Source organism: Ornithorhynchus anatinus, chromosome 3 (assembly GCF_004115215.2).
Source record: "Ornithorhynchus anatinus isolate Pmale09 chromosome 3, mOrnAna1.pri.v4, whole genome shotgun sequence".
NCBI lineage: Eukaryota > Metazoa > Chordata > Mammalia > Monotremata > Ornithorhynchidae > Ornithorhynchus > Ornithorhynchus anatinus.
Genome location: NC_041730.1, coordinates 80,285,170 through 80,311,930, shown reverse-complemented (window position 1 = coordinate 80,311,930; position 26,761 = coordinate 80,285,170). Strand labels below are relative to the sequence as shown.

Here is a 26,761-nt window from a genome sequence, read left to right as displayed (position 1 = left end):
GGACCTGCCGACTCCCAGGCCTGTGCTCTGTCGACTACGCCATGCTGCTTGTCTGCTGTGTGACCTTGGGAAAGCCTCATGATCCTCTGCGTAGAAAGTTCCCTAGGATTGGGCCCCTGTTATCCCAGTCTCCTGCCCACCCAGCTATTTAGAGTTCAAAGTTTCATCTGGTAGTTGTTTTCGAATGGCGCACCCAGGGTTCCGAAATTTCAGAGCGAAAACAAAGACCCTTGCCTTTGCCATAAGCGGTTACCTCTAAGCTTCCTTGTAAGAGCAGCAGATGGAGTGATCTCAGCAAGGTTTAGGAATCCTCGGGTCTTTTATAAATCGGAAGCCTTGGCAGCCTTGCCTAATGAGGGAAACACATTTTTTAAAGGTTTAAGGAGGACAGGGAGGGCAGCTTTGAATCGTGTCCGCACTACGCCTGCCTCGACCTTCGATCACCAGACTGGGCCGCCTTCCTTACTGCCAAAGCGAAGGGCAGATGCACTTTCTACGGGAACTACTTCTTCAGTACACCTCCCTTTGGCCTGTGGGTGAGAAGTCGTCAAACGGCAGGGACTGTCTCTATCTGTTGCCGACTTGTTCATTCCAAGCGCTTAGTACAGTGCTCTGCGCATAGTAAGCGCTCAATAAATACTATTGAATAAATGAAGTCAGAAAGCCCAAGTTGGCGTGCTGGGACTTGGGAGCAAGAATCAACTGTGATAGCAAGAAATGCCTCCTAGAGAGATATCTGCCTCGGTGGGACCTTTAACCCAACAGCCTTTTTGCCCTCCCTGTGATCTCATTACCACTGATCATTAATTGATTTCACTGATTGCCCCAAAGAGTGTGGTACTGGACTAGAAGATATACGGCCACGTAAGTGGACTTAAAGTCCTCTAAAGAATTATTTTAAGTGGTCGAAAGTGGACCACTTTAATTTTCTGAACCCAGAAGATTCCAGGGATTGATGGCTTGGCAAACTATTGCAGAAAATATAATTGCCAAAGCAATGATTGAGCAAGTGTCTTCCTCTCAGAAACAGGCAATGTGGAACCATCAAGTGGAAAATGCACAACATGAATTAAACTTGGTTGTGAATCGATGTGCTGATCCATCAAATGAAGATTAGATCTGCTTCTGCCTCAGTGTCTTCCCTCCGACCCTGTGCTGGCCAGCAAAGGATCTCTCTACTTGTATCCCTGTTGTTGGAAAATCAGGTTTTTTTGGACTTACACTGCCTTCCTCTGGAAGAGATCAGGTGTGAGCCTGGAATTAAGAAGCCCCAGTTACACTAATCGATCAATCAATCAGTGATATTTATTGAGGGTTTACATACAGAGGGTCTGACTGTGTACAAGGCTTTGCACTGGATGCCTCGTGTGTGGAAGGCAGATTCATGGCCTAGTGGATAGAGCATGGGCCTCGGAGCCAGGGGCCCTGGGTTCTAATTCCGGCTCTGCCACCTGCCGACTGTGTGATCTTGGGCAAGTCACTTCACTGCTCTGTTGCCTCAGTTCCCTCATCTGCAGAATGGGGATTCAGTACCTGTTCTCCCTCCTGCTTAACCTATGAGTCCCACGTGGGACCCGATGACCTTGTATCTACCCCAGCGCATAGTAGGCTACTTGGCACATAGTAAGCGCTTAGCACATACCAAAGTTGTTGTTATTGTTATGACTATTGTTATTATTGGGCATCTATTATGAGCAGAGCACATTACTGGGCACTTGGGGAATATAAAGAAGAGAGAAAAGTTCACCTTCAAAGAGACACAGAAAAGACAAGAAACTAATATACTATAGATAAGAGTAAGAGAATAGCTAAAAAAATTGATCCAAGTAAATAACCAATAAATAAATATATAAATTCCTGAATGTTGTGATTCTAGACTGTAGTCCCTGGACTATAAGCTCCTTTTGGGCAGGGAATGTCTCTACCAATTCTCTTATACTCTCCCAAGTGCTTAGTACAGCCCTAAATACCACTGATCGATTGATCACGTGGCCAGGAAGATGAATTCATCAGGATGGAGTACAGGCTTGGGAGTCAGAAGAACCTGGGTTCTGATCCCGGCTCTGCCACTTGTCTGCTGGGTGACCTTGGGCAAGTCACTTAATTTTTCTGTACCTCAATCACCTCACCTGTAAAATGGGGATTAAAATTGTGAGCTGCATGTGGGACAGGGACTGTGTCCAACCCGATTCGCCTGTATCCACCCCAGCACTCAGTACAGTGCCCGGCCCATAGTAAGAGTTTAACAAATACTACCGTTATTAGTAATACCCTTAAACACCAATTCTCACCTTCCAGCTGGTTGATAAGGTCTGTCCTCCTTATTCACTTTTTCTCTGGAGAAGGGTGAAACTTTAATGTGAGCATTTTTTTTCCCCCCGAAAGCTTGTGCTCATAGGTTGTGTTCAGCTCTGCCTTTTTATTTCCTCCTGGCTCCAAATCCCGAGCTTTGTGCACACAGCCACCAGAATGGGAATCGGGGCAAAGGCGGGGAAAGACACCCTCGCGTTCTCAGAGATTCTTGCAGATACGGTGAGAACAGACCCAGACCGAGTGATAGTGAACAAAGGGAGTCAGGCCCAGAGTCCGGGGTGCCGGGGGATGGGTTGTCAGTGGCCCAGAGGGGAGGGGATCTGGTGGGAGGGCAGTGGTGGGGCTCGGGCTGCTATTTTGGGATAGGGTTGTTGGGGGGTTAAAGGGAAGCAGATACAGCCAGGATAAAGCGCTTACCTATGCTTCTCTGCTTTTGTGGGCCGCTCCAAAATGGCAAGCAGTGCTACAGTGGAGACTGCTGAGATTCTTGCCACTCTTAGCTACTATCCTGGCCCGCTTCTTGAGGCTGATGATGGAGTCTCCAGTTGGGAACTGGAGAAAGGAAAGGAGGACTGAAGCTCCGGTGCAGTGATGTGGGTTGAGGCTCTTCTCCCATTAGCCTCCACTGGGCTTCCATTTCCTAAGGGTTCCCCGCGGGGCCGAAGTAATGTTCTTGCTCGATTGCCGGCGGCCCCCGAGACCCCACCCCAGCTGTACCTGCAGAGATTGCCCATCCCAGTTTTTTCCTACAGAGATCTCCCATCCCAGTTCTTCCTGCAGAGATCTCCCACTCCAGCCGTACCTGCAGACCTCTCCCCCCAGCTGTACATGTAGAGATTCATTCATTCATTCAATCCTTCAGTGGTATTTATTGAGGTCTTACTGTGTGCAGAGCACTGTACTAAGTGCTTGTGAAAGTACAATTCAGCAATAAAGAGAGATAATCCCCACCCAGCAGAAGCAGCTTGGCATACTGGCTAGAGCACAGGCCTGGGAGTCAGAAGATCATGGGTTCTAATCCCGGCTCTGCCACTTGTTTGCTCTGTGACCTTGGGTAAGTCGCTTCACTCCTCTGGGCCTCAGTTACCCTATCTGTGAAATGGAATTCAAGACTGTGAGTCCCACATGGGACAGGAACTGTGTCCAGTGCAATTTGGTTGTATTCTCCCCAGCACTTAGTACAGTGCCCGAAACATAGTAAGCGCTTAAGAAAAATCATTATTATTATTATTATTATTAGAGATCTCCCCCCCAGCCCTACCGGCAGAGATCTCTCCCCAACCCATGTCGGCAGAGATCTCCCACCCTAATAGTACTTGCAGTGATCTTTCTCGTGGCCTCCCTGGGTGGGCTGCCATCCTGAAACTACTGCAGAAGGAAAAGTTCACATTTTACCTCCTCTGAGCTCATTACAGATTAAATTCCTTTCAAAGCATCGAAGTCACCTGCCACCTGGCATCTCGTCAGAGCTGGAGTTTCCCAACCCATAAAGATTCATCCTAATCTAAATCTGCTTTAATTGCTTTTTCTTTTCTTAGAACAAAACATTCCAAAGAAATAGAAGGCATTGCGGTTAATGGCTCCCCTAACAGTGGCTAATAAATCTGCTGGTCTGCGACTAGAGCAAAATGTGGTTTTCGGTGGATGCACATGAACAATGAATGGGGGTGTGGTTCCTATGGGAGATTCTGAGCGCTGGGGGCATCATTGGAGAAGAAAGGAGTCTTAGTGGCGGAGGAGGAGGAGGAGGAGGCTGCAGGCTAAGACATGGAACTGTGTGTTTTGGAAAGAAGGGGAACAGCTGCTCCAGATGAGATTGCCATGTTCAGGTTAAGATGACACACACTTGAAGTTTAAGTCGCGGTGAACTTCTGTTAAATCAGAAATCAGAATTTGAAACGCATCCTCAATGACTAATTGCACTACTAGATTATTGGTTAATGGTGGCGCCAGTCCAGGGTTTTCTACTCCTACATCCTTTTGTTTCCTTTTTAAATAAATAGCTGGTGATTTTTAAGGAGCTTGGGTAGCTCCAGTAAAATCCAGGGATAGGAGTGATGGGATTTTGTGCATGCCAAACTGTTTTCTGGATTTTAACCCCCACAACTGAGGTATGTTATGAATAATTCAGTAATATATACTGATTTATATATTACTGATATTTATTGATATATTATGGATTTACTGAAGACAAGCAAATTACCGATTTCAGTGATCCTCGGTAGCCATGTGAAAGTAGCCCTATGAGAATGGAAAAGTAATTACTTTCCACAGAGCTGATCGGCTTTGACCTTTGTTACAGTGGGCGACTTGAGGCGTTGTGAAATGCCAAAAGCATTTAAAGAGACTGTAAGCCCGTCAAACGGCAGGGACTGTCTCTATCTGTTGCCGACTTGTTCATTCCAAGCGCCAAGTACAGTGCTCTGCACATAATAAGCGCTCAATAAATACCATTGAATGAAAATGTGCCCTCCGTGTGTGATACCGTTTCATTCATTCAGTCGTATTTATTGAGCACTTACTGTGCGCAGAGCACTGTACTAAGCGCTTAACCGTTCGTCCTGTTAGAGTCGCTTGATGAATAGAGTAGTCGGTTCTGACATAACATGCATCGTCGCTATGTGTTTTGACTAGAAAGCAGTTGGAGAGCACGAGCTGCTGCGTTCTCTGAAGGAACTGCGTGTGTGTGTATATGTGTTTGTGCACGCGAGCACGCACACGCACCAAAATGGGTGAGGAGTTGAGTGTGACTTTTTTCTCAGCACAGAGTTTTTGGAAGGGCACGGCCCTCGCGATAGAGTCAGACGGTGCAAGGGCCTCCCTGTTCCTCTGAAATCTAGGAAGGTTTTCAGGTGTCTTCTGTCCAGAAGTCAGCAGATCATCCTCTTCGGCAGTCACAGAGACTCAGGACAGAGTTTTCTCTGCAGGGACATTCCATCTCTTACCTCATGGCTCTGATTAATCATTGGCCAGTAGCCCAAGGGCCCCTAGCCCTGTCCATGCACTCATGCTAAAGGGACTGATGCCAGATGCCTTGGAGAAAATATGATCCTCACAGAACAGTCCTCTCGACTCCAAAATGATCCCTGGGTAAAGCCCCGTCCCACGGGAATCAAACAAGCTAAAGGTTCTGGAGCAGCAAATAATGATTATTATTATTATGGTATGTGCCAAGCATTGTATTAAGCACTGGGATAAGTACAAGATAATCAGGTAGGACACATTCCTTGTCCCACATGGGGCCCACAGTCTACTTAGCAGGGACTAGGATTTAATTCACAAAGACAGATAAGGAAACTGAAGCACAGAGAAATGAAGTTACATGCCTTAGGTCACACAGCAGACAAGTGGCAGAGCAGAATTAGAACCCAGCTCCTCTGACTCCAGGGCCTGTGTCCTTTCCTGTGGGCCACACTCCTTCATGTCAGTGCTGCTTATTGTGAGTGTTGTCCTTGTTTGGTTCATCTGTGGGCTTTGCTTTATTCTCAGTTCTCTATAACAGGAGCAGCATGGCCTAGTGTCTAGAGCATGGGCCTGGGAGTCAGAAGAACCTGGGTTCTAATCCCGGCTCTATCACTTCTCTGCTGTGTGACCTTGGGCATTTTATTTCTCTGTGCCTCAGTTACCTCATCTTTAAAACAGGAATTAAGACTGTGAGCCCTGTGTGGGGCAGGGACTGTGTCCAACCCGATTACCTTATATAATAATAACGGTATTTATGAAGTGCCTACTATGTGCAAGCTCTGGGGTAGTTGCAAGGTAATCAGGTACTCCCACCTAGGGCTCACAGTCTTAATCCCCATTTTACAGATTAGGTAAGAGGTACTAAGCTCTGGGGTGATTACAAGCAAGTCGGATTGTAAATAAATGCTCCTTAGATGCAGTAAATAATCATGTACATGAACCAGTGGAGCCCCTCCTCCCCTCCAACTCACCACTGCAGAAAGGTCGGGACCCTCCCCTAACCCCTTCCCCTCTCCCGTCTCACTGTTTCTGGGTGAAGTAGGAGCTCTCTCTCCAAAATAGCTTCATTGTTCTGAACAGGAAAACCGCCTAGAGCCAAATCTTGGAGAAGCAGCGTGGCTCAGTGGAAAGAGCACGGGCTTTGGAGTCAGGGCTCATGAGTTCGAATCCCAGCTCTGCCACTTGTCCGCTGTGTGACTGTGGGCAAGTCACTTCACTTCTCCGTGCCTCAGTTCCCTCATCTGTAAAATGGGGATTAAGACTGTGAGCCCCACGTGGGACAACCTGATTCCCCTATGTCTACCCCAGCGCTTAGAACAGTGCTCGGCACATAGTAAGCGCTTAACAAATACCAACATTATTAAATCTTGAGAAGCAATTCATGGGGTGCAAGAGGAAGTTTTGAGTGCCAGCTTGTTCCTTCTCACTTAACTCTGTGCCTAAAAACGATGATCCCTCCCCTTTATTCTGTGAACCCCATGTGGGAGAAGGACTGTGCTGGAGACTGAAAGCTTGTGGGCAGGGAATGTGCCTACCAACTGTTGGATCGTACTCTCCCAAGCCCTTAGAACAGTGTTTTGCACACAGCAGGTGCTCAATAAACCCGATTGATCGATTGTTCTGATTGTATTGTATGTATTCCAGGACTTACTACAGTGGTTGGCACAAAGTAAGCCCCTAACAAGTACCACAGTTATGTTTAGTAAATTCTCAGCCCAGACTCCCCAGTTCTGAGTGGCAACTGGTTGGCAACTGAATGCCAGGAGTGGAGCAGCTTGGACCCGGTCCTGCTGCTCTCTGTAGGGAGAAGCCCGGCCTATCTGTGGGAGAAGGGGAGAACTCATATCTGGCAGGATGCAGGGACGCAGTCTAGCGGTTAGCCAGGCAGCTCTCTGCAGGGCTTAGAACCAGTAAGCCTTTGGCCCTTCTCTATAGAAAGAGCATTATCTTCCCTTTCCCCAGCACTCTGCACCGCGTCACTGCCGTTTCGAAGTGGATGCCTCTGCCCCGCTTCCGTTATCCTGAGCTGGACTCCGGTGGGAATGAGTGAGCAACGAGGGGGACGGGGCATCGTGCCTGGAGGAGCCATTTTGGGCTCATCACGATTCAGAGTCCAAAACTCACAGCCACGGCTCTAGTCACGGGTGTGGTGGCAGCTACAGCCTACCCTCCTCAAAAACCTCCAGTGGTTGCCTCTCAACCTTCGCATGAAACAAAAACTCCTCACTCTTGGCTTCAAAGCTCTCCATCCCCTTGCCCCCTCCTACCTCACCTCCCTTCTCTCCTTCTCCAGCCCATCCTGCACACTTGGTTCCTTTGCCGCCGCTCACCTCCTCACGGTCCCCCGTTCTCGCCTGTCCTGCCGTCGACCCCTGGCCCACGTCCTACCGCTGACCTGGAACGCCCTCCCTCCTCACATCTGCCAAACTAGCTCTCCTGGCCTCTTCAAAGCCCTAGTGAGAGCTCACCTCCTCCAGGAAGTCTTCCCAGACTGAGCTCTCCCTTTCCCTCTTCCCCCCTCCCCTCTCCATTCCCCCTAATCCCTCCCTCTGCTCTTGCCCCTTCCCCTCCCCACAGCACTTGTGCCTATTTGTATACATTATTACTCTATTTTATTAATAATGTGTATATATTTATGATTGTATTTATCTTGATGGTATTGACGCCTGACTACTTGTCTGTCTCCCCCGTGTGAGCCCGTCGTTGGGCAGGCATTGTCCCTTTCTGTTGCCGAATTGCACTTAGTACAGTGCTCTGCACATAGAAGCGCTCAATAAATAAGATTGAATGAATGAATACCCACAGCTCTGGAGGTTGAGAAGGCCTCACGCTGCCTGTGCTCTTCACCCTCCTGGGTGGAGAAGGAGGGAGCTGATTGGGAGTCTTGGTGGAGCCTGTGTGTCGGGGGGAGGAGTGTTTTGGGGGGAGAAGAGGGCGAGTGGGTGTTTTGCGGGGGAGAAGGCTCTCCTGAGCAGCAGGCCTGAGTAAGAGGACTGTCAATATGTTCCCGTGGGCAAACGCAATAGGAAGGACCGGCCGGCAGGCGAAGGGTTCCAGAGGGAACTTGAGAATGTTTCTGCCAAGTTCCACGTCATTAAGGGTAGGGTGTTAGGGAGGAGAGAAGGGAGAGTTCAGCATACTATCCCTGAGTGCTTAATGCAGTGCTCTGCCCCAATAAATGCTCATGTTTGATTAATAATAATCGGGATAATAAATTGATTGAATAATAAGAATTGTGATATTTGTTAAGCACTTACCGTGTGTCAAGTACTGTTCAAAGCCCTGGGGTAGATACAAGTTAATCTGATTGGTCGCAGTCCCCTGTCCCCGAGGGCCTCACGTGAGAAAGAACAGGATTTGGATCTCTATTTTCCAGGTGAGGAAACTGAGGCACAGAGAAGTTAAGTAACTCACTCAAGGTCTCATGGCAGGCAGGTGGCGGAGCTGGGATTAGAACCCAGTATTATGGTACAGTGGATAGATCACGGGCTTGGGACTCAGAAGGTCATGGGTTCTAATCCCAGCTCCACCACTTGTCTGCTCTCTGACCTTGGGCAAATCACTTCATGTCTCTGGGCCTCAGTTACCTCCTCTGTAAAATGAAGATTGAGACTCTGTGCCCCACATGGGGCGGGGACTGTGTCCAACTCGATTTGCCTGTGTCCTCCCGAGAGCTTTAGTATAGTGCCTGGCATGTAGTAAGCGCTTAACAAATGCCATCATTATTATCATCATTATTAAGCTCTCTGGAGCTCGCACCCAGAAAAATGTGCACTCTCCCATGTGCGGCTGCGACGAAGAAAGAAGCATTACTGCCACGGCTGCCAAATGTGCAGTGGTCCTTTCCCAACCAATCGCATCTGCTCTTAGCAACGCTCTGTGGGATTCTTAATGACACAGAGAAAGTCTGTTTTTTGCGAAGCTTTGGGAAGAAGCCTGGCATTTCCCCCTCCCCCCCTTCCCATCTTGAGAGGCTCCGAAGTGTGATTAGCTGCCAGGAACTGAAAGGAGCATAAAGGTTCCTGGGTTGGGGTTGTGCCCGACTCCACCCACCTGCCCGCCCACCTTTCCTAGCCCCAGTCAAAAGGGCTCATAGGTGCCAGCTGCGCTCAGAAGGGATTTCTCCCCTTGGCATTCGGAGCCACTCTCCGAGTCTGGGCCGGCAGCAGCGGGCGGAAGATCGGAGACCCCGCGTCCCTTAGACGTCGCCAACGGTGAGTGGCTTCTCTCCAGGGAGGAAGAGGCTTTGACTTTGAATTCTTCAAAATGGATCGGCTGAAGTCGCTTAGCTGGTCTGGCCCTCTGAGCGAGAGACAGCAAAGAAATAGGCTTTCCTCTGGTCCTGGGCCAGTGAGAAAAATTCAAGTAGGGAGTAGATAGTATAATAATAATAGTATTTGTTAAGTGCTAACTATGTGCCAGGCACTCTTCTAAGCGCTGTGCTTCTATGTTGCTTTTTTCCCTCTTCAGAAATTCTGCAATCTATCTATATGATATATCTTGTGTAATCTCTCACGCTGCACCCAGAAAGGGCAGTTCTTTCGTCACTTAAGCATCCCAGGGGTTCTGGGGGAATAGTTATGCTTTCTTCAGCGGGCGGTGTCCATTTTAAAGGTCGTCTCTACAGCACATCCTGCTCCAGCCCTACAACCACTGAGCCAACATTGTGTCTCTTGTACCTTCATTCAGTCGTATTTACTGAGCGCTTACTAAGAGCACTTGGGGGAGTACAATATAACAAAAAGCAGACACATTCATCGCCCGCAATGAGCTTACGGTCTAGAGCCGAAACCATCCTTTAAAGTGCATTTCGTAACATGCTATTTTGTGGTTTGATCCGAACGGAATGGAACGATCGACTTTTCTTAGTCTGATATGAATAAATGTGGTATTTATTCAAATTCGTTAGATGCTACTGCGTGCCAAGAGCTATACTAAGTGCTGGCGTAGATGCGGGATAATCAGGCCTAACACAGTACCTGATTCTTGTGTGTCTCAATCTAAATGGGAGAGAGAACCGATATCAATCCCCATTTTACAGATGAGGAACCTGAGGTCAGTCTGTCAATCAGTCATATTTTTTGAGTGCTTAATACTGGGTGCAGAACACTGTACTAAGTACTTCGGAGAGTATAACATTACAATACACAGACACATTCCCTGACCACAACAAACTCACAGTCTAGAGGAGAGGGTGATATACATTAATAAATAAATTACGGGTATGTACTTAAGTGCTGTGAGGCTGGGAGGGGAGATGAATAAAGGGGGCAAGTCTGGGCACAGAAGGGAGTGGAAGAAAAGGGAAAGAGGGCTTAGTCAGGGAAGGCCTCTTGGGAGAGATGTGCCTAAGGCATAGAAAAGTGAAGTGACTCGCCCAAGATCACACAGCAGGCAAGTGTGTGTGCCACCCAGTCCTTTGACTCCCAAGCCTGTGCTCTATTTACTAAGCCACATGCCTTCCAATTTGAGAAATGCTAATTGACATTAGTAAAATGGAGAGTCAATATCTGTTCTCCCTCCCCCTTAGACTGCGAGCCCCATGTGGGATAGGGACCATGTCCAACTTGATTATCTTGTGTCTGTCTCAGCGCTGTCACATCGCGCTTAACAAATTCATTCAGTAGTACTTATTGAGCGCTTACTATGTGCAGAGCACTGTACTAAGCCACTATGATTATTATCATTGTCTCCTTTGCCAACCAAATCAAAAACCGTCTGTGAACCTGGAATGCCGCACTGCAGAGATCTGGCGAGAGGCTGTCGTTGGAATCTCCTTGTGAACCGCAGGTTAAGATATTTGCGTTAGAGTACCGGGTGCATGTGGTGAAGTCCCAAGAGTTTTTCAAATTTCCACTACAGTCAAGGTGACGAAGGTCAGATTCCGGGCATGTGGGAAGAGCCGTATCCATCTCTTATTTAGGATGTCTGCGGTGTCACCCCCGTTTATGTTGTAATTGGGAATGCAGCCCTGAGGACTGTTGCGTTAGTCTGAGAGGAGGAGGTGGAGAGGGAGAAGAAGGGGAAGGAAGGAGGAGGACGGGGAGGAAATATCACCCTGACTGTGCCACTCAACCCCACCCAGCCTGCCGCTGAAGTTGCCCCCTCTGTGCACCAGTGACTCTGAGGAATGTGTCCTAATATCTGTCTCCCCCTCTCTCTTTCTCCCCTTTCTTTCCCCCCCGGACTTTAGGGATGCCTTTGCCCCCGGACCTGGGGCTCTTCAACCTGGGGATGTGGTCCGTTGGGGTCGGTGCCCTGGGAGCAGCGGCGGTGGGGCTGCTCCTGGCTAACACCGACCTTCTGCTGACGAAGCCGGAGAAGGCTACGCTGGAATACCTGGAAGACACAGAACTGAAAACCCTGGGAAAAGGTGAGTGCTGAACTCCTAGGCTGGCCCGTCAAAGGGCAGGGACTGTCTCTATCTGTTGCCGATTTGTACATTCCAAGCGCTTAGTACAGTGCTCTGCACATAGTAAGCGCTCAATAAATACTATTGAATGAATGAAGGAATGAATGAATAAGCGTATTGAGAAGCAGCGTGGCGTAATGGATAGAGCCCGGGCCTGGGAGTCAGAAGGTCAAGCGTTCTAATCCCGGTTCTGCCACTAGTCTGCTGTATGACCTCGGGCCAGTCACTTAACATCGCTGGGCCTCAGTTACCTCATCCGTAAAATGGGGATTGGGACTCTGAACCCCATGCAGGACAGGGTCTGTATCTAACCCGATTTGCTTGTACTACCCCAGCGCTTAGTACAGTGCCTTGCACATAGTAGGCGCTTAACAAATACCAGAATTATTATTCATTCAGTGCTTACTCTGTGTCGAGCACTGCGGTGAGCGCTGGGAGAGAGCGACCAGGTGGGAAATAACCATGGTCCCTGTCCTTCATGGGGCTCACAGTCTAAAAGACTGATACCAAGTTTCCATGGAAGCCTGATCTCTACCTCAGGGAAAAGCTCCTTCTGGGCAGGGAACGTATCTACCGACTGCTACATTCTACTCTCCCAAGCACTCGGGACAGTGCTCTGCTCAATAAATACCATTAATTGATTGATTGCCTTGGATTTTTTTATGGTATTTGCTAATCTGTGTATCAAGCACCGTTCTAAGTGCAAGTTAATCGGGTCGGACACATTCCCTGCCCCATTTGGGGCTCACAGTCTAAGTAGGAGGGAGAACAGGTATTGAGTTTCCATTTTGCAGTTGAGGAAACTGAGGCACAAAGAATTGAAGTGACTTGCCCAAGATCACACCACAGGCAAGTGGCAGAGCCAGAATTAGAATCCAACTCCTCTGCTCCCAGACCCATATTTTATCCACTAAACCACGCTGCTGCCCACTTAGGATTTGCTTCGGGCTTTATTGTCCCACAGCATGTTCATGTTAACGATCTCATTTTATTTTCCCCAAATTCCTGTGAGGGAGGGGAATGCAGTGCTGATTATCCCCATTTTACAGATGAGGATACTGAAGACCAGAATGGTACAAATGGCACAGTAGGCAGGCAGCAGGGGCAGGTCTGCCTCTCATCCCCCCACTTTTGACTCCCAAATGAAGCCTCTTTTTGGTAGGCTACGCTCCTCTGTAGTATAGATTGAGTTTAAACCTGAATGATCAGTCTGGTGCCCAGAGTGGCACATAACGCTGAACGTGTCTTTCTTGCCAGAATCGGAACCGAGAACGTTTAAGGCCCGAGAGCTTTGGCAGCGTAATGGGGCCGTGATCATGGCTGTGCGGCGTCCTGGATGATTTTTGTGCAGAGAGGTAGGTGGCTTCGGGGCTCACGTGACCCGCCGACTTGCAACGGTAACTCTTTATTTCCACTGGCAAATACACGGCTTGCTCAGAGCATTCGGTATTCGTTGGGTACAAATATCTTGCAGGGAGACATCCTGAAGGTTGTGTCTCTCGAACCCCCCATGTTTATAGGGATGGGGACATGAGAGTGCATGAAAGGGGATGACCTCGTCTACGCTGACCATCGCAAATGTGGCGAACTCTAGCCTGGAAGCTTGTTGTGGACAGGGCTGCCAAATCTGTTATATTGTACTTTCCCAAGCGTTCAGTACAGTTCTCCGCCTACAGTAAGCAATCAATAAATACCACTGATGATGATGATGATTCTGTGATTCCCTGCCAAGTGGGAAGTAGAAGCCTTGCTTTCAGGTTCCAGTTGTGTGGCTTCTGCTCTTGGTTGTGTTTCATGACAGCATGTCCATTACCCTCCTTCCTTCAAAATGGTGGTGAGATCCTCTTAGCCACAAACCACTAATTTCTCCCAAACCGGACACCCGTGTGCAGACCAAAAGCTTTCCAAAGCCTTTCGATCATTAAATCTTGGTTTTCATTGGTCTGTTGCTTTTTGCCCAGGCAGAGAACGTTATGGAAACTTTTTTTCTGTTCTCCAAAGGGTGGGTGGATGGGTATGTGATTTTTTCATTTTAATTAAATTAATTGCGGGGTGTTCTATAGGCCTGCGGGAATAAATCTATTTTTTTTCCATTTTGCATGCATGCGTTTTAGAACTCGTCACTCAGAGATAAAGTCGGAAGCTTTGAAGTAGGCCTTGTAGGTCATGGCGTGGCTGGTCTCTGGTTGATGCTCAAGGTGGTCAGGTTTATTAGTTCAGCCAAGGCCTGGTTAAATTTTTTGTTGTTATTTTATTATTAATATTATTATAGTTATCCTTAAGTGCTTACTGTGTGTCGAGCGCTGTTCCAAATGCTGGGACAGATACAAGTTAATCAGGTTGGACACAGTCCCTGTCCCATCTGGGGCTCACAGTCTAACTAGGAGGGACAACGGGCATGGAATTGCCATTTTACAGTTGAGGAAACTGAGGCGCAGAGAAGTTTAATGACATGCCCTTGGTCACACGGCAAGCAATTGGCAGAACTGGGATTAGAACTCAGGTCTTCCGACTTCCAGGCCTGTGCTCTTTCCACTAGGCCGTGCTGTTTGTAAATTTGCAGGTTACAGGTGCACTTGCTTTATCTGGAAAAATAGTCCTTGGTGTGACCAGGAACCCGTTACCCCAAGGCACCTCCAGCCCCATCCATCCTCTTTTCCGGTGATCAGAATCTTTGGAATTGCAACTTGTAGCACCCGGAACTTCTGGACAATTAGAAGTTGAGATTTGGGAGGATACTGTCAATGGCAGCTGTCTCGCGGATGTTGTCTGGTGTCCTATAGACCGAAAGCTCCTCTTAACCGTAAGCTCCTTGTGGGCAGGGATTGCATCTATCCAAAGCTGAGAAGCGGGGCGGTTTAGTGGATAGAGCCCGGGCCTGGGAGCCAGAGGGACCTGGGTTCTAATCCTGGCTCCACCACTTGTCTGCTGTGTGACTTTGGAAAGTCACTTAACTTCCCTATGCATCATCTGTAAAATGGAGATTAAGACTGCGAGTCCCATGTGGGGCATGGACTGTGTCCAAACTGATTAGCTTGAAACTCCAGCACTTAGTACAGTGCTTGGCACATAGTAAGCGCTTAATAAATACCATAAAAAAACTCTGTCCAACTGTACTTTCCCAAACGCTTAGTACAGTGCTCTAGTTAGTTGAATGCTCAATAAATACTATTGGTTGAGTGGATCCCAATCGTCACCCTGGCCATTAAAATAATTTCCCTGTCGAAGTTCCTGGGTTGGCACCTCGAAAGCCGCAGTGTTCCGGAAAGGAACACCATTCCGGAAAGGAACCACCCAGTTCTACGGTCCTCTCGATTTTTCTGAGAGCTAAGCCCTTCGGGTCAGTGGTCTGGGTGTCAGACCGATTGGACGTGTGCTGGAGGTCCCTGCAGACTCGGAGTCTCTACAGGGGCATGGATTTGCAGCCCTTCTCTGTCTCACTGTCTTCCAGGAGGCCGCAGAGCTGTCCTCTCTGAAACCTCAGCTTGACCGGCTGGGGGTGCCCCTCTACGCGGTGGTGAAAGAAAAGATCGGAACCGAAGTGGAGGATTTCCAGCCCTATTTCAAAGGAGAAATCTTTCTGGATGAAAGGGTGAGTCTCCTTCCCCCGTCGATTGCTGTACAGAGCCAAGTTAGAAGGCCCTGTGGCGGCGGAGGGTGCGCTGGTGGCCGAGGTGCGAAGCTCAATCGCCTTGGCCTGATGTCGGTTGGGCGTTGGTGTGGCTTCAGCTTCGTTAATCGGGCTTAGCGTTCTATAAATGCCTCTGCTGAGCTTTCTTGCCAGCCGAGTGGTCTTTCGGCTGCTCGATCCTGATGACATGCTCTTACATGACTATCTTTTTCTTGCCCCATAGCAACAGCAGTTAGATTATGAAAAGCACCTTCTTGTGGATTGTCCAAGCCCTTCTTGAACTGTGACTCAGTGGGACGTTGCTAAAGCAAAAGTCACGTTCTACCGGTCGTGAGGATGGATGGGAGGGAGAGCAGCTGTCGCTGCCGAGATGTTTTTGTTTGGAGTTTTTTTTATGGTATTTGTTAAGCGCTTCCTATGTGCCAGGCATTGTTCAAAGCGCTGGGATAGATGCAAGAAAGTCATGTTGGATTCGGTCCCTGTCCCGCATGGGCCTCACAGTCTTAATCCTCATTTTACGACCGAGGTAACTGAGGCACAGAGAAGTGAAGTGACTGGCCGTGGATCACACAGCAGACAAGTGGTGGAGCTGGGATTAGACTCCAGTTCCCTCTGATTCTCAGGCCCAGGGCTCTACCCACTAGGCCGCACTGCTTCGCCAAGATGTAAGCTCATCAGGTTGGACGCAGTCCATCTCCCACGTGAAGCTCACAGTTCCCTTCCCTCATATACTTGCTTCCCCCGGGGACCCACTTTCAGGTGTTCAGAGTTGTTGGGCTCCGCTCTTTCCTCTCCCACCTTGTAAAATCGGCGATCACTAGGATCCAGTGAAATCTATTCGAATGATTTCATCCAGTTTTCTGGGCTAACCTTGCGGAAGAATCTCTTTCCCTCCCGTCTGTTTTGCGGGGGCTTCCCTTCCCGGCTCACAGAGGGTGTGAGTGTTTTTCTTGTTAATTTAGGCGAGAGCGTGCATTTGGGCATTTTATAGGCATGCCATTGGTTCAGATCCTTCTGGAGCCCTTCTTGGCTTGATAGTGGAGGGGAGTGGGTGCTTAGATAGTGGGCTCTTAGAAGGTCATGGATTATCTTTGTGTCCTTTCAGTAAGGTGACCAGAACTTTTTGGGTTGAAAGTAGGTCAGGGGCAAAAGGGTGGAGGTCTCAGGAGACCTGCATGTACGCGCCTGCACACGCAGACAGACACACCCACACACGCGGCGCTCACCCAGATTCTGTTGCTGGATGCGCATTGCGGTACCTCAGGCTAGATCCTGGAGATTTTCTGGGTGGCTGGAAATTCTTGAACTTGCACACGAAGGAAGTTCGTGGGGCTTCAAGGCCGTGTCGGTTAGGCATCTCACCTCCCAAATATGCGCCACGGTCACAGGCTCTCCATGCTCCGTAATGCTCCTCGGCTTCTCGTCCACCACGGTGCCTTCGCTTCCCTCTCCGCCAGCCCTGAGGTGATGACTTATCGTACGATCGTTTGTCCTTGCAGAAAAAATTCTATGGTCCCCACAAGAGGAAGATGCTGTTTTTGGGGTTCATCCGCCTGGGCGTGTGGCAGAACTTCCTTCGGGCCCGAAACAGGGGCTTCTCCGGTAACCTGGAGGGAGAAGGACTGATCCTCGGAGGCGTGTATGTCCTTGGGGCAGGCAAACAGGTATTCTGCTCTCGCTGATATTCACCATTCCCTTAATTTTTCCGAGGGCCTCCTAGGGCTGCAGTAAAGCTCTTTCAGTCGTCCCGTGATTCATTCATTCAGTCGTGTTTATTGAGCGCTTACTGTGTGCTAAGGTCTGAGTGCTTGGGAGAGTACAATGCGACAAATCGACACATTCCCTGCCCACAACAAGCGATTTCTCTCTCCTGTTCCCCATCTTCCTCTTCCCAGCAAATCAACCTCCCCTGGCACCTCTGACATCCCTCCAGGGATGACCTGCTCCCCTTTTCTCTTGGGGACCCGGGGAGCCCCTGTAGGGCCCCGGGCCAGGACAACAGCCTCTCCTGGCTCTCCTGCTCCAGGTTCTTCCCTGCGTGGTTGGATTGCTCTGAGGCAGACCTTTCATTCATTCGCTCGTGCTCATTGAGTGCTTACCTTGTGCAGACCACTGTACTAAGCTCTTGGAAAAGTATAATACAACAATAACAGACATATTCCCGGCCCATACAGCGAAGAGCCAAATGAAATAAAACCTGGGAGCAGATGGTGTGCGAAAGAGAGGAGAAAACAGAAGGGTGGGAAGGGGAAAGAAAGATCAGATTTATTATTCTGGTTTATTTAGGAAGCGGGGCGGGCAGGTGCCAGATGGCCAGAGCAGTGTGGCTACCGTTGTCCCATCTCTCTCTGCCGGTGCTCCCACCGCCGCTCTGAACCTGGCTTCTGGGGATGGGGATGTTTAATCTCTTCCTCCAGTGCATGTAGGAAGGGAAGGGGAAACAGCGTGCTTTAGTGGAAAGAGCATGGGCTTGGGAGTCAGAGGACGTGAGTTCTAATCCCGGCTCTGCCATTTGTCTGGTGTGTGACCTTGGGCAAGCCCCTGAACTTCTCTGTGCCTCAGTTACCTCATCTATAAAATGGGGATTAAGACTGAGCCCCACGTGGGACAAAATGATTACCCTGAATCTACCCCAGCACTTAGAACAGTACTTTTCACATAGTAAGCTCTTAACAAATACCATCATTATTATTATCCGTGGGGAGTGTGTTGCTGTCGCAGGGACTCTTTTTGTCCCCTGTACTTCCATTCATTCAGTCATATTTATTGAGCGGTTACTGTGTGCAGAGCACTGTACTAAGCGCTTGGAAGAGTACAGTATAGCAAGCAGACACAGTCCCTGCCCACAATGGCTTAGAGTCTAGAGGGGAGACAGACATTAATATAAATGAATAAACTGCAGATCTATGCATAGGTACCGTGGGACTGGGAGGGGGGATGAATAAAGGGAGCAAGTCAGGGTGACGCAGAAGGAAGTGGGTGAAGAGGAGAGGAGGGCATAGTGCTTTCCTTCCCAGCGTGATGATGGCCAACGTATATATCTGTAATTCACATTATTTCTTTACGTTAATGTCTCCCCCTCTAGACTGTAAGCTTGTTGCGGGCAGGGAACATGCCTGCCAACTCTGTTGTATTGTTCTCTGCACACAGTAAGCACTCAGTAGATACCTTTGATTGATTGCCAGAATGTGGGGCTCTCAGTGCCCATGGGGCAGACGTGAATGTTCCCCTGCCTTGCCTGGCTTAGCTGGTTCACCGCTTGCCTGGGCACCGGGGAAGGGAGAAGGGCAAGAACAGCTCCAACATGTCGTGGGGAAGACTGGGGGGATCCCACCGTTCCCCAAGGCGTGGCACCATCCTGCCAGCAGAGGCCAAGGTGTGGAGCCACCATTTTGACCCTCCTTCGGTCCCATTCCAACTCAGAGGGGGTGGAGCGGGCAAGATCATTCCTGCCCAGGAAACCGTGAGGGAGAAAGTAGCGGTGACGCCCTCACAGTGCCAATCCCAAGTGGGCACCAGGGCTCTCGAGCCATATCTGCTATATCGAAGAGTCGCAGCTGGCTAGCGAGCCTTAGGTTCCCAACCCCTGGTCTAGGGATTGTCGGATGTTTTCCCTGTTTACACTCTATTGTTCTGCGGGTGGAGCCCCGCACCACTTATCCGGATTGCCTGGCTGCATTCCAGCTTTAATAATAATAATGTTGGCATTTGTTAAGCGCTTACTATGTGCAGAGCACTGTTCTAAGCGCCGGGGGAGACACAGAGTAATCAGGCTGTCCCACGTGAGGCTCCCAGTCTTAATCCCCATTTTACAGATGAGGGAACTGAGGCACAGAGAAGTGAAGTGACTTGCCCACAGTCAAACAGCTGACAAGTGGTAGAGCTGGGATTTGAACTCATAACCTCTGACTCCCAAGCCCGGGCTCTTTCCACTGAGCCACGCTGCTTCTCTAACAGCTCCACTGGGATGCTTTATTGGGATGTGCTACTGTCCTGATCCGAGATCCCCTCCGGGAGTTGAAATCTTACATCTCTAGGCCTCACTGTGTGCTCAGGGTACCCAGAGAGCGGTGGGAAAGAAGCAGTAAGGAAAGAATGCTCTGGACTGATCTAGAATAGCAAGAGGGAGGGAGATTGGAGGAAAGGCAGAGGGGAGCACCATAAATAAACTCAATCAATCAACCAATTGTAGTTACCGAGCACTTCCTTTGTGCAGAGCACTATAATAAGCTTTTGGGGCAGTACGGTAAAACAGTCGATCAGTGGTATTTATGGAGCACTTAATATGTGCAGAGCACTGTACCGAGCACTTGAGAGAGTCCAGTATAACGAAGTTGGTAGACACGTTCCCCGCCCAACAGGAATCTACACTCTAGAGAGGGAGACAGACATTAAAATAAATTATGGCTATTTACGTAACTGCTGTGGGGCCGAGGGTAGGGTGAATATCAACCGCCTGTACAGATCCAAGTGCAAAGGTGACGCTGAAGGGAGAGGGACTAGGGGAAATGAGGGCTTAGTTGGGAAAGGCGGGAGGAGAAAGAGGAGAGCCTGCCTCTGAAAGATGGGTGTCGGGGGGGGGATTGGCTTACAGGGGTGGCAGCATTATATCTGCAGAGCTGGGCCAACTGGAGGCAGAATCTGAGGGGGTGGGAACTTCTCCACCCACAGATCCTCACCCTGGTCTCCAAAGGGAATGAAAAAAGCCCCAGCTGCCCCCAGGACTAGGTAGGGAGGAGGAGGAGGAAGGTCCCACCCGGCAGGGATACGAAAAAGGCCCCCATGAGTAATGGAGGTCAAAGAGCACGGAGCCCTAAACTGGGCCCGAGGCCACTGGAATGACAAGAGCGTGGGCTTGTCCGTAGAGTCCCGACCGTGTTTTGGGGGCTGGGACGAGTGGGGATAAGAGGAGCTAGCTGCCTCTGACTCGTTCCCAGAGCCACCTACTTACCCTGGAAGCGCCCAGCGGCTTGCCAGGCTGGGCCAGGGTGACCAGCAATCAATCAATCAATGGTATTTATTCAGCGCTTACTGTGTGCAGAGCACTGTACTAAGCACTTGGGAGAGACATTGGCAGACCCGTTCCCCGCCCACAATTCTGATCTCCTCAAGCACTGTATTTTCTAATTCTTTCATTCAGTCAGTCGTATTTATTGAGCGCTTCCTGTTCCAATGTATATTCTGCATTATAATTTTATGTATTTACTGCACCAAACTCCATTCACTGGGACTTTCGGAACAGTGTTCTGCATCCATAAACTCTTAATACAGTTCTCTGCTCAAAGTAGGCACACAGAAGAGTAGTGTCCTGCCAACGGTAGGAGTCCAGTATAGCGTTCTGCACACAGCACGCATCCAGTGTATCATTCGGCGGACATGTGCTCCCCACACAGTTGCTTATTAAATGCCGGAAATGATTTTGGTGATCACCTTAAGCAGGCCAGGGAGTGGGTTTAAAGAGGATGAGTATAGAGAGGGGTGAGAGGGAGAGATGGAGAGTGTGGAAAGGGGAAGGATAAGAAGCAGACTAAACCAGGGTTTTGGGGGGGGTTTGTTAATGGTATTTTTTAAGTGCTTACTTAATGTGTCAAGCATTGTTCTAAGTACTGGGGTGGATACAAGATAATTAGGTTAGACACAGTCCCTGTCCCACATGGGGCTCACAGTCAAAGTTGGAGGGAGAAAAGGTGTTGAATCCCCGCGTTACAGATGAGGTAACAGGCACAGAGGAAGTGAAGCGACTAACCCGAGGTCACCCAGCAGGCAGGCGACGGAGCCGGGATTGGAACCCGGGACCTCCGACTCCCAAGCCTGTGCTCTGGGCCCTCGGCCGTGCCGCTCCTCAGTTCCCTGGGGATGATCGCTCCTCGGGGCTAATTGCGTGAGACAGCGGACCCGGGGATTTACCGAGTCACAGCAACGGCAGCTCTCAAAATGGGGCATTCGACTCGTCCTTGGAGTCCCCACCAAGCTGCCTGGGCGGACGGTGGGCAGAGTGACCCCTGGCCGGACAGTCATCCCCTTGGGGAGAGTGGAAACCCTCACAGCCTGCTAGGTGGGGGGAGATTTTTTTTGCTCTGTTTCTGCCCCTTTTTAGCTTCAAGAGAAACCATAACTGCCGTCATAGTCTTGGGGGTGGGGCTAATAGGTAGTCCTTCACAGTGCCAGGGTCGGGGGTGGGGGAAGACAGCCTCCAGGAAGGTAGTAGCATTAAATGGCATTAAGTGGCATTAAAATGAGGTCATGGGCCAGAGGAGATCTGGGCATCCAGTTGTCCATGCACATTTCAAGTGCTAGTACAGTGCTCTGCTCATAGTAAGCGCTCAATAAATATGATTGAATGAATAAATGAATTCCCTCCCAATAGAATGGTTGACCGTCGGTGAACTGTCATCCAGCATGGCTTAGTGGAAAGAGCAGGTCTTGGGAGTCAGAGGTCGTGGGTTCTAATCCCGGCTCCGCCATTTATCGGCTGTGACTTTGGGCAAGTCGCTTCACTTCTCTGTGCCTCAGTTACCTCATCTGTAAAATAGGGATTAAGATGTGAGCCCCACGTGGGACAACCTGATAACCGTGTATTCACCCCAGCACTTAGAACAGTGCTTGGCGCACGTAGTAAGCGCTTAACAAATACCGTCGTTATTATTCTAACACCAAATGGTGGGCACGAGTTTAAATGGAGAACAAATTGGGGGAAGTATAAGGATTCAAGCTTTATCAGATGGGTGATGTAAGCTCCTTGTTGGCAGGGATCGTGTCTATCAGGTCTATTGGATTGTACATTCCTGAAGTGGTTAGTACAGTGCTCTTCATACAGTAAGCATTCAGTAATACCGTGAAACTCTCTGCTCATCCTGCAGGAGCAACTGGCATGTTGGGGTAAACTGAGGCTTGGGGAAGGGATTTGCAGAGGTTTCTTGATGTCCAACTTAGCTAATACCTTTTCACGCCATAATAATAATAATAATAATGATGATGTTGGTATTTGTTAAGCGCTTACTATGTGCCGAGCACTATTGTAAGCGCTGAGATAGATACAAGCTAATCAGATTAGAAACAGGCCCTGTTCCACAAGGGGCTCCCACTCTTAATCCCCATTTTACAGATAAGGTAACAGGCTCAGAGAAGTGAAGTGACTTGTCCAAGGTCACACAGCAGGCATGTGGCAGAGCCGGGATTAGAACCCGTATCTTTCTGACTCCTGCGCCTGTGCTCTATTCACTAAGTCATTCAGTCGCATTTATTGAGTGCTCACTGTGTGCAGAGCACTGTACTAAGCACTTGGAAAGTACAGTTCAGCAACAGAGACAATCCCTACCGAACAACGGGCTCACAGTCTAGAAGGGGGGAGGTAGACAACAAAGCAAAACAAGTAGACAGGCATCAATAGCATCAAAATAAATAGAATTCTAGATATTTACACGTTAATAGAATAAATAGAATAATCAATATGTGCAAATGTACACAAGTGCCGTGGGGTGGAGGAGGAGGGTAGAGCAGAAGGAGGGAGTCGGAGCAATGGGGAGGGGAGGAGGAGCAGAGGAGAAGGGGGACTCAGTCTGGGAAGGCCTCCTGGAAGAGGTGAGCTCTCAGTAGGGCTTAGTTTGGCAGATGTGAAGAGGGAGGGCATTTCGGGACAGCGGTAGGACGTGGGCCAGGGGTCGACGGCGGGATCGAGGCCCAAGGAGGTTAGCGGCGGCAGAGGAACGGAGTGTGCGGGCTGGGCTGGGGAAGAAGAGAAGGGAGAGAAGGGAGTCACACTCCTTCACCAGTCCACCCATTTCTGGGACTGCAGAGGGCAAGCCCCTAGGCTTGGTGTGTGTATGCGTGTGTGTGCACGTGTGCGGGAGGGGCAAGGTGCAGCTTCATCTCTCCATTTAGAAAGTTTGGCCCTGCTGGGAATTTGTTTGCCTTTTGATGACTCCCTGGGTACTCACCCTTCCCAGAAGACTCAGTTTCTCCAAACTCTGGGGACGCACCCTCTCTTTTGTTGCTGGGAAGTCAGCAGTTGGGAATTGCTCCCCAAAGACGGAGTTTGTTTTTTCTGGCTCTTCTTGGGCCACCCCCCCCCCCCAACCTCCCTGCCCCCCGCCCACTTCTATGGCAGAGGTTGAGGCTTAAATTGGACCTTGCGACAGAGCAAGAATAGTTCTTTTCTTCGTTCATTCAATCGTATTTACTGTGTGCTTACCGTATGCACTCTGTGAAGCGCTTGGGAGAGTACAATGTAACAATAAATGGACGTATTCCCTGCCCACAAGTTTACAGTCGAGAGGCGAGACAGACATTAATATAAATCAATTACGGATATGTACATAAGCGCAGTGAGGCTGGAAGGGGAGATGAATAAAGGGAGCAAGTCAGGGCGATGCAGAAGGGAGTGGGAGAAAAGGAGATGAGGGCTTAGGGAAGGTCTCTCGAAGGAGACGGGCCTTCAGTAAGGCTTTGAAAGCAGGGGGAGAAATTTTCTATCATTATCATTATTATGTTCCAGAATTGCCTCCCGGTACAAGGTTAACACTCAAGCTTTTCTTTCCCTTTGCAGGGCATTCTGTTGGAGCATCGCGAGAGAGAGTTCGGAGACAAAGTAAGCCCTGCGTCTGTTCTCGAAGCTGCTCAGAGGATAAAACCGCAACCTCTGTAAAGAGCCAGTCGCGTAACAGCTTAACTTGGCACCAGCATGTGCTGCTGTCGTTGGGATGGAAAAGTGTCATCGAGCAGTTCTCCTGGGGGCTCTGACTTGCCCTTAAGAATTTAGCTGGCCGTCAGCAACGTCTCTCGGTTGGAAGACCAAGTTCTCCAGACCCCCAGATGCTGTTTGGATCTGTTAGCGTGTCTTTGTCTCTTACTGGGCTAATGAAGGACTAGGCCTCACCTTCAGACCTAGGCTGGATGTTTCCAGTTTGAGACAGAGAGACGGGCAGATCCCAGCGGACCTGGGGATCCCGTCCTGGGTACGACAAAGCCCGGGGATGATAATAAAGTCTCCTCTAGTCACCGTGCTCTCCTGGACTCTCTCATTTATATTGGAACCCACCGGTTGGTCACAGCCCTCTGGTCTCCGATGAAGGTCGGTTCTGGCTCCAAAACATTCATTTTCAGTTGTTCTGTGTTGGGGCTAGCAAATGGATGAAACCAGGTGGTTGAGTATATGCACAGATGGATTTGGCCAGAAACGACTACAAACCTGAGACTGGCTGTTATTATCATCATCATTATTATTTCTGCATTTGTTAAGGGCTTACTATGTGCCAGGCACTGTACTAAGCGCTGGGATAACTGGGAACGAGGCTCAGGGACCTCCCGGTGTCCGTGTCAGTGCACGCCCGGCCCACTCGACTGACTCTAACCTTCCCGTCTAACCTCCCCGTCTAGAAGTCCCGGCGGGTCTGGAGTCACTGCTCAATCAATCAAGCAGTAGAATTTATTGAGCGATTACTGTGTGCAGAGTGAAGTACTAAGTGCTTGGGAGAGTCTCTTCTTGTGCCATCGAGGCACCTCTGACCAATAGTGGCTCCATGAACACATCTCTCCTAGAATGCCCCACCTCCATCTGCAGTCATTCTGGCAGTGTATCTGGAGAGTTTTTTTGGTACAAATACGGATGTGGTTTACCATCACCTCCTTCCACGCAGTAAACTTGAGTCTGCCCTCGACTCTCTCCCATTCTGCTGCTGCCCAGCACAGGTCCGTTTCGACTTGTAGCAGATTGCCTTCCACTGGCTAGCCACTGCCCAAGATAAGAATGGAATGATGTGCCTCTGCTTGACTCTCCCTCCCGTAGTTGAGACTGGTAGAGTACTGGAAACTCTCCAGGGGTGATCCTGAGATGGAGCTTGGGAGATATTTATTGAGCGCTTACTATGTGCTCTGGATTAAGTGCCTGGGTGAGTACAATACAACAGAATTAGCAGACACATTCCTGCCCATAATGAGCTTGCAGTCTAGAGGGGAGGCAGACATTAATATGAATCAATAATTTATGATGTATGATGTAAAAATGTGTACGTAAGAACTGTGGGGTTGGGACAAATATCAAATGTCCAAAGGTCACAGATCCAACTGAAGAGTTGGAAGACATGATCCTTGCTTATAATGACCTTAAAGTCCAGCTGCTCCTGGACAGCTCTATGGGCATCTTTTATCCCATCCAGTGCCTGATCTCTCTTTGGGAAAAGTCAAGATCCCACGTAGACCTGGATGAAGGCATTGAAGTGGGAAAGGAGTTCGCGGGATGCCTTGGCGTGAGCCAAAGCTGGAGCGGTAGCACCCACGTTTGGGCCAGCTGGACTCCTGCTGCAAGTGGGTAGGCCCTGGGATTGCTGGCTAACTGAGCCACAGGAAGAGTTGGGGAGTCCGTGGGGATTGTGCTTTGACTTCCCGATGCAAGACTGGAACTTCAGAATCCGCACCAGAGGAGGCCCGGGTGGAACTTGAGAGAAGGAAATACCCAGACTTTTGACCAGAAATGGGCTTTCCAGATTAGGATGGCAGGGGGAGCTTGACCTTCTAACGTTCCTCACCCCTTGTGTCACAGTCTGGTTCTCCATAAATAACCCAGAATTGGAGACAGGTCTCTTCTCTGCACCTCAGTTACCTCATCTGTAAAATGGGGATTAAAGACTGAGCCCCATGCGGGACAGGCACTGCATCCACCCTGATTAGCTTGTACCTCCCCCAGTGCTGAGTACAATGCCTGGCACACAGTAAGTGCTTAACAAATACCACAATTATTATTAGTGAGGCTTTGACTAATAGCTCCCATTTAGGTTTTCCCCGCCCTGGACTGATACTTTTTTTTTCCCAACTCCTATACTGACATTTCCCCACAATTTTAAGGAACCATGGGGCTCAGCTTCCCCTTGGTGGGAAGTGAGCTGGTGTCCTGCCAAGTGAAGGGGCCAAGGCCAAGTTAAGTACCCTTCCTGGACCCCCGCCCGGCAGGGCAGTGTGGTGGGACTGGCCTGAGAGCGACCATGTCCGTGGGCAGCTCTCCCTCTCATTGGTTCTCTCCAATCGGATCTGGACTCCCACCATTTAAAAATTATAAAACATCCTAAAAAACCTCACAGAGATATACAGATGGGGACAACTTTAGCCCTAATCCCATTAGTCCCTTGCTGGCCCGACAAATATTCGAAATTCTTCTTGGTGGTCAGTAGAGATCACTGTCCTGTTCCTCTGGATTCTCCCTTATCTGTTGATCTCCCCTCCTGTTACCAGCATTCCCGGGATTCTCTCATCTCAGGCCCATTCTTCTAATCAAACCTATTTCTCTTGCCCTGAAGGCTTTCCTCAATCAATGAATGGTATTTGTTGAATGTTTACTACTGGTGTGGAGGTCTGTACTAAGCTCTCAGGAGAGTTCAGTACAATAGAGCTGGCCGAGGTAATCCTGTCCTCAGGGAGTTTATGGTTTTATGGTGGAGATAATCTGATAC

The 26,761-nt window shown here is 49.4% G+C and overlaps 1 protein-coding gene across 3 annotated transcripts in view; it reads left to right on the top strand.

Annotated features, from left to right (window-relative positions):
* The window catches only part of PRXL2A (peroxiredoxin like 2A), a 29,520-nt gene extending 5,198 nt beyond the window's left edge, over positions 1 to 24,322 (top strand). Inside the window, exons 1-6 of one of the 3 annotated variants that reach the window (XM_016226273.3) lie at positions 9,396 to 9,491; positions 11,471 to 11,650; positions 12,947 to 13,044; positions 15,141 to 15,281; positions 16,820 to 16,984; positions 23,866 to 24,322. In XM_016226273.3, the coding sequence (XP_016081759.1) occupies positions 11,473 to 11,650; positions 12,947 to 13,044; positions 15,141 to 15,281; positions 16,820 to 16,984; positions 23,866 to 23,964 (681 nt within the window). In that variant the 5' untranslated portion in view covers positions 9,396 to 9,491; positions 11,471 to 11,472 and the 3' untranslated portion in view covers positions 23,965 to 24,322. Of the gene's footprint in view, positions 1 to 9,395; positions 9,492 to 11,048; positions 11,068 to 11,470; positions 11,651 to 12,946; positions 13,045 to 15,140; positions 15,282 to 16,819; positions 16,985 to 23,865 lie in introns of those variants that run through there. The other 2 variants (XM_016226274.3, XM_029059730.2) reach the window with 2 other exon arrangements.
* The last annotated feature ends 2,439 nt before the right edge of the window (positions 24,323 to 26,761 follow it).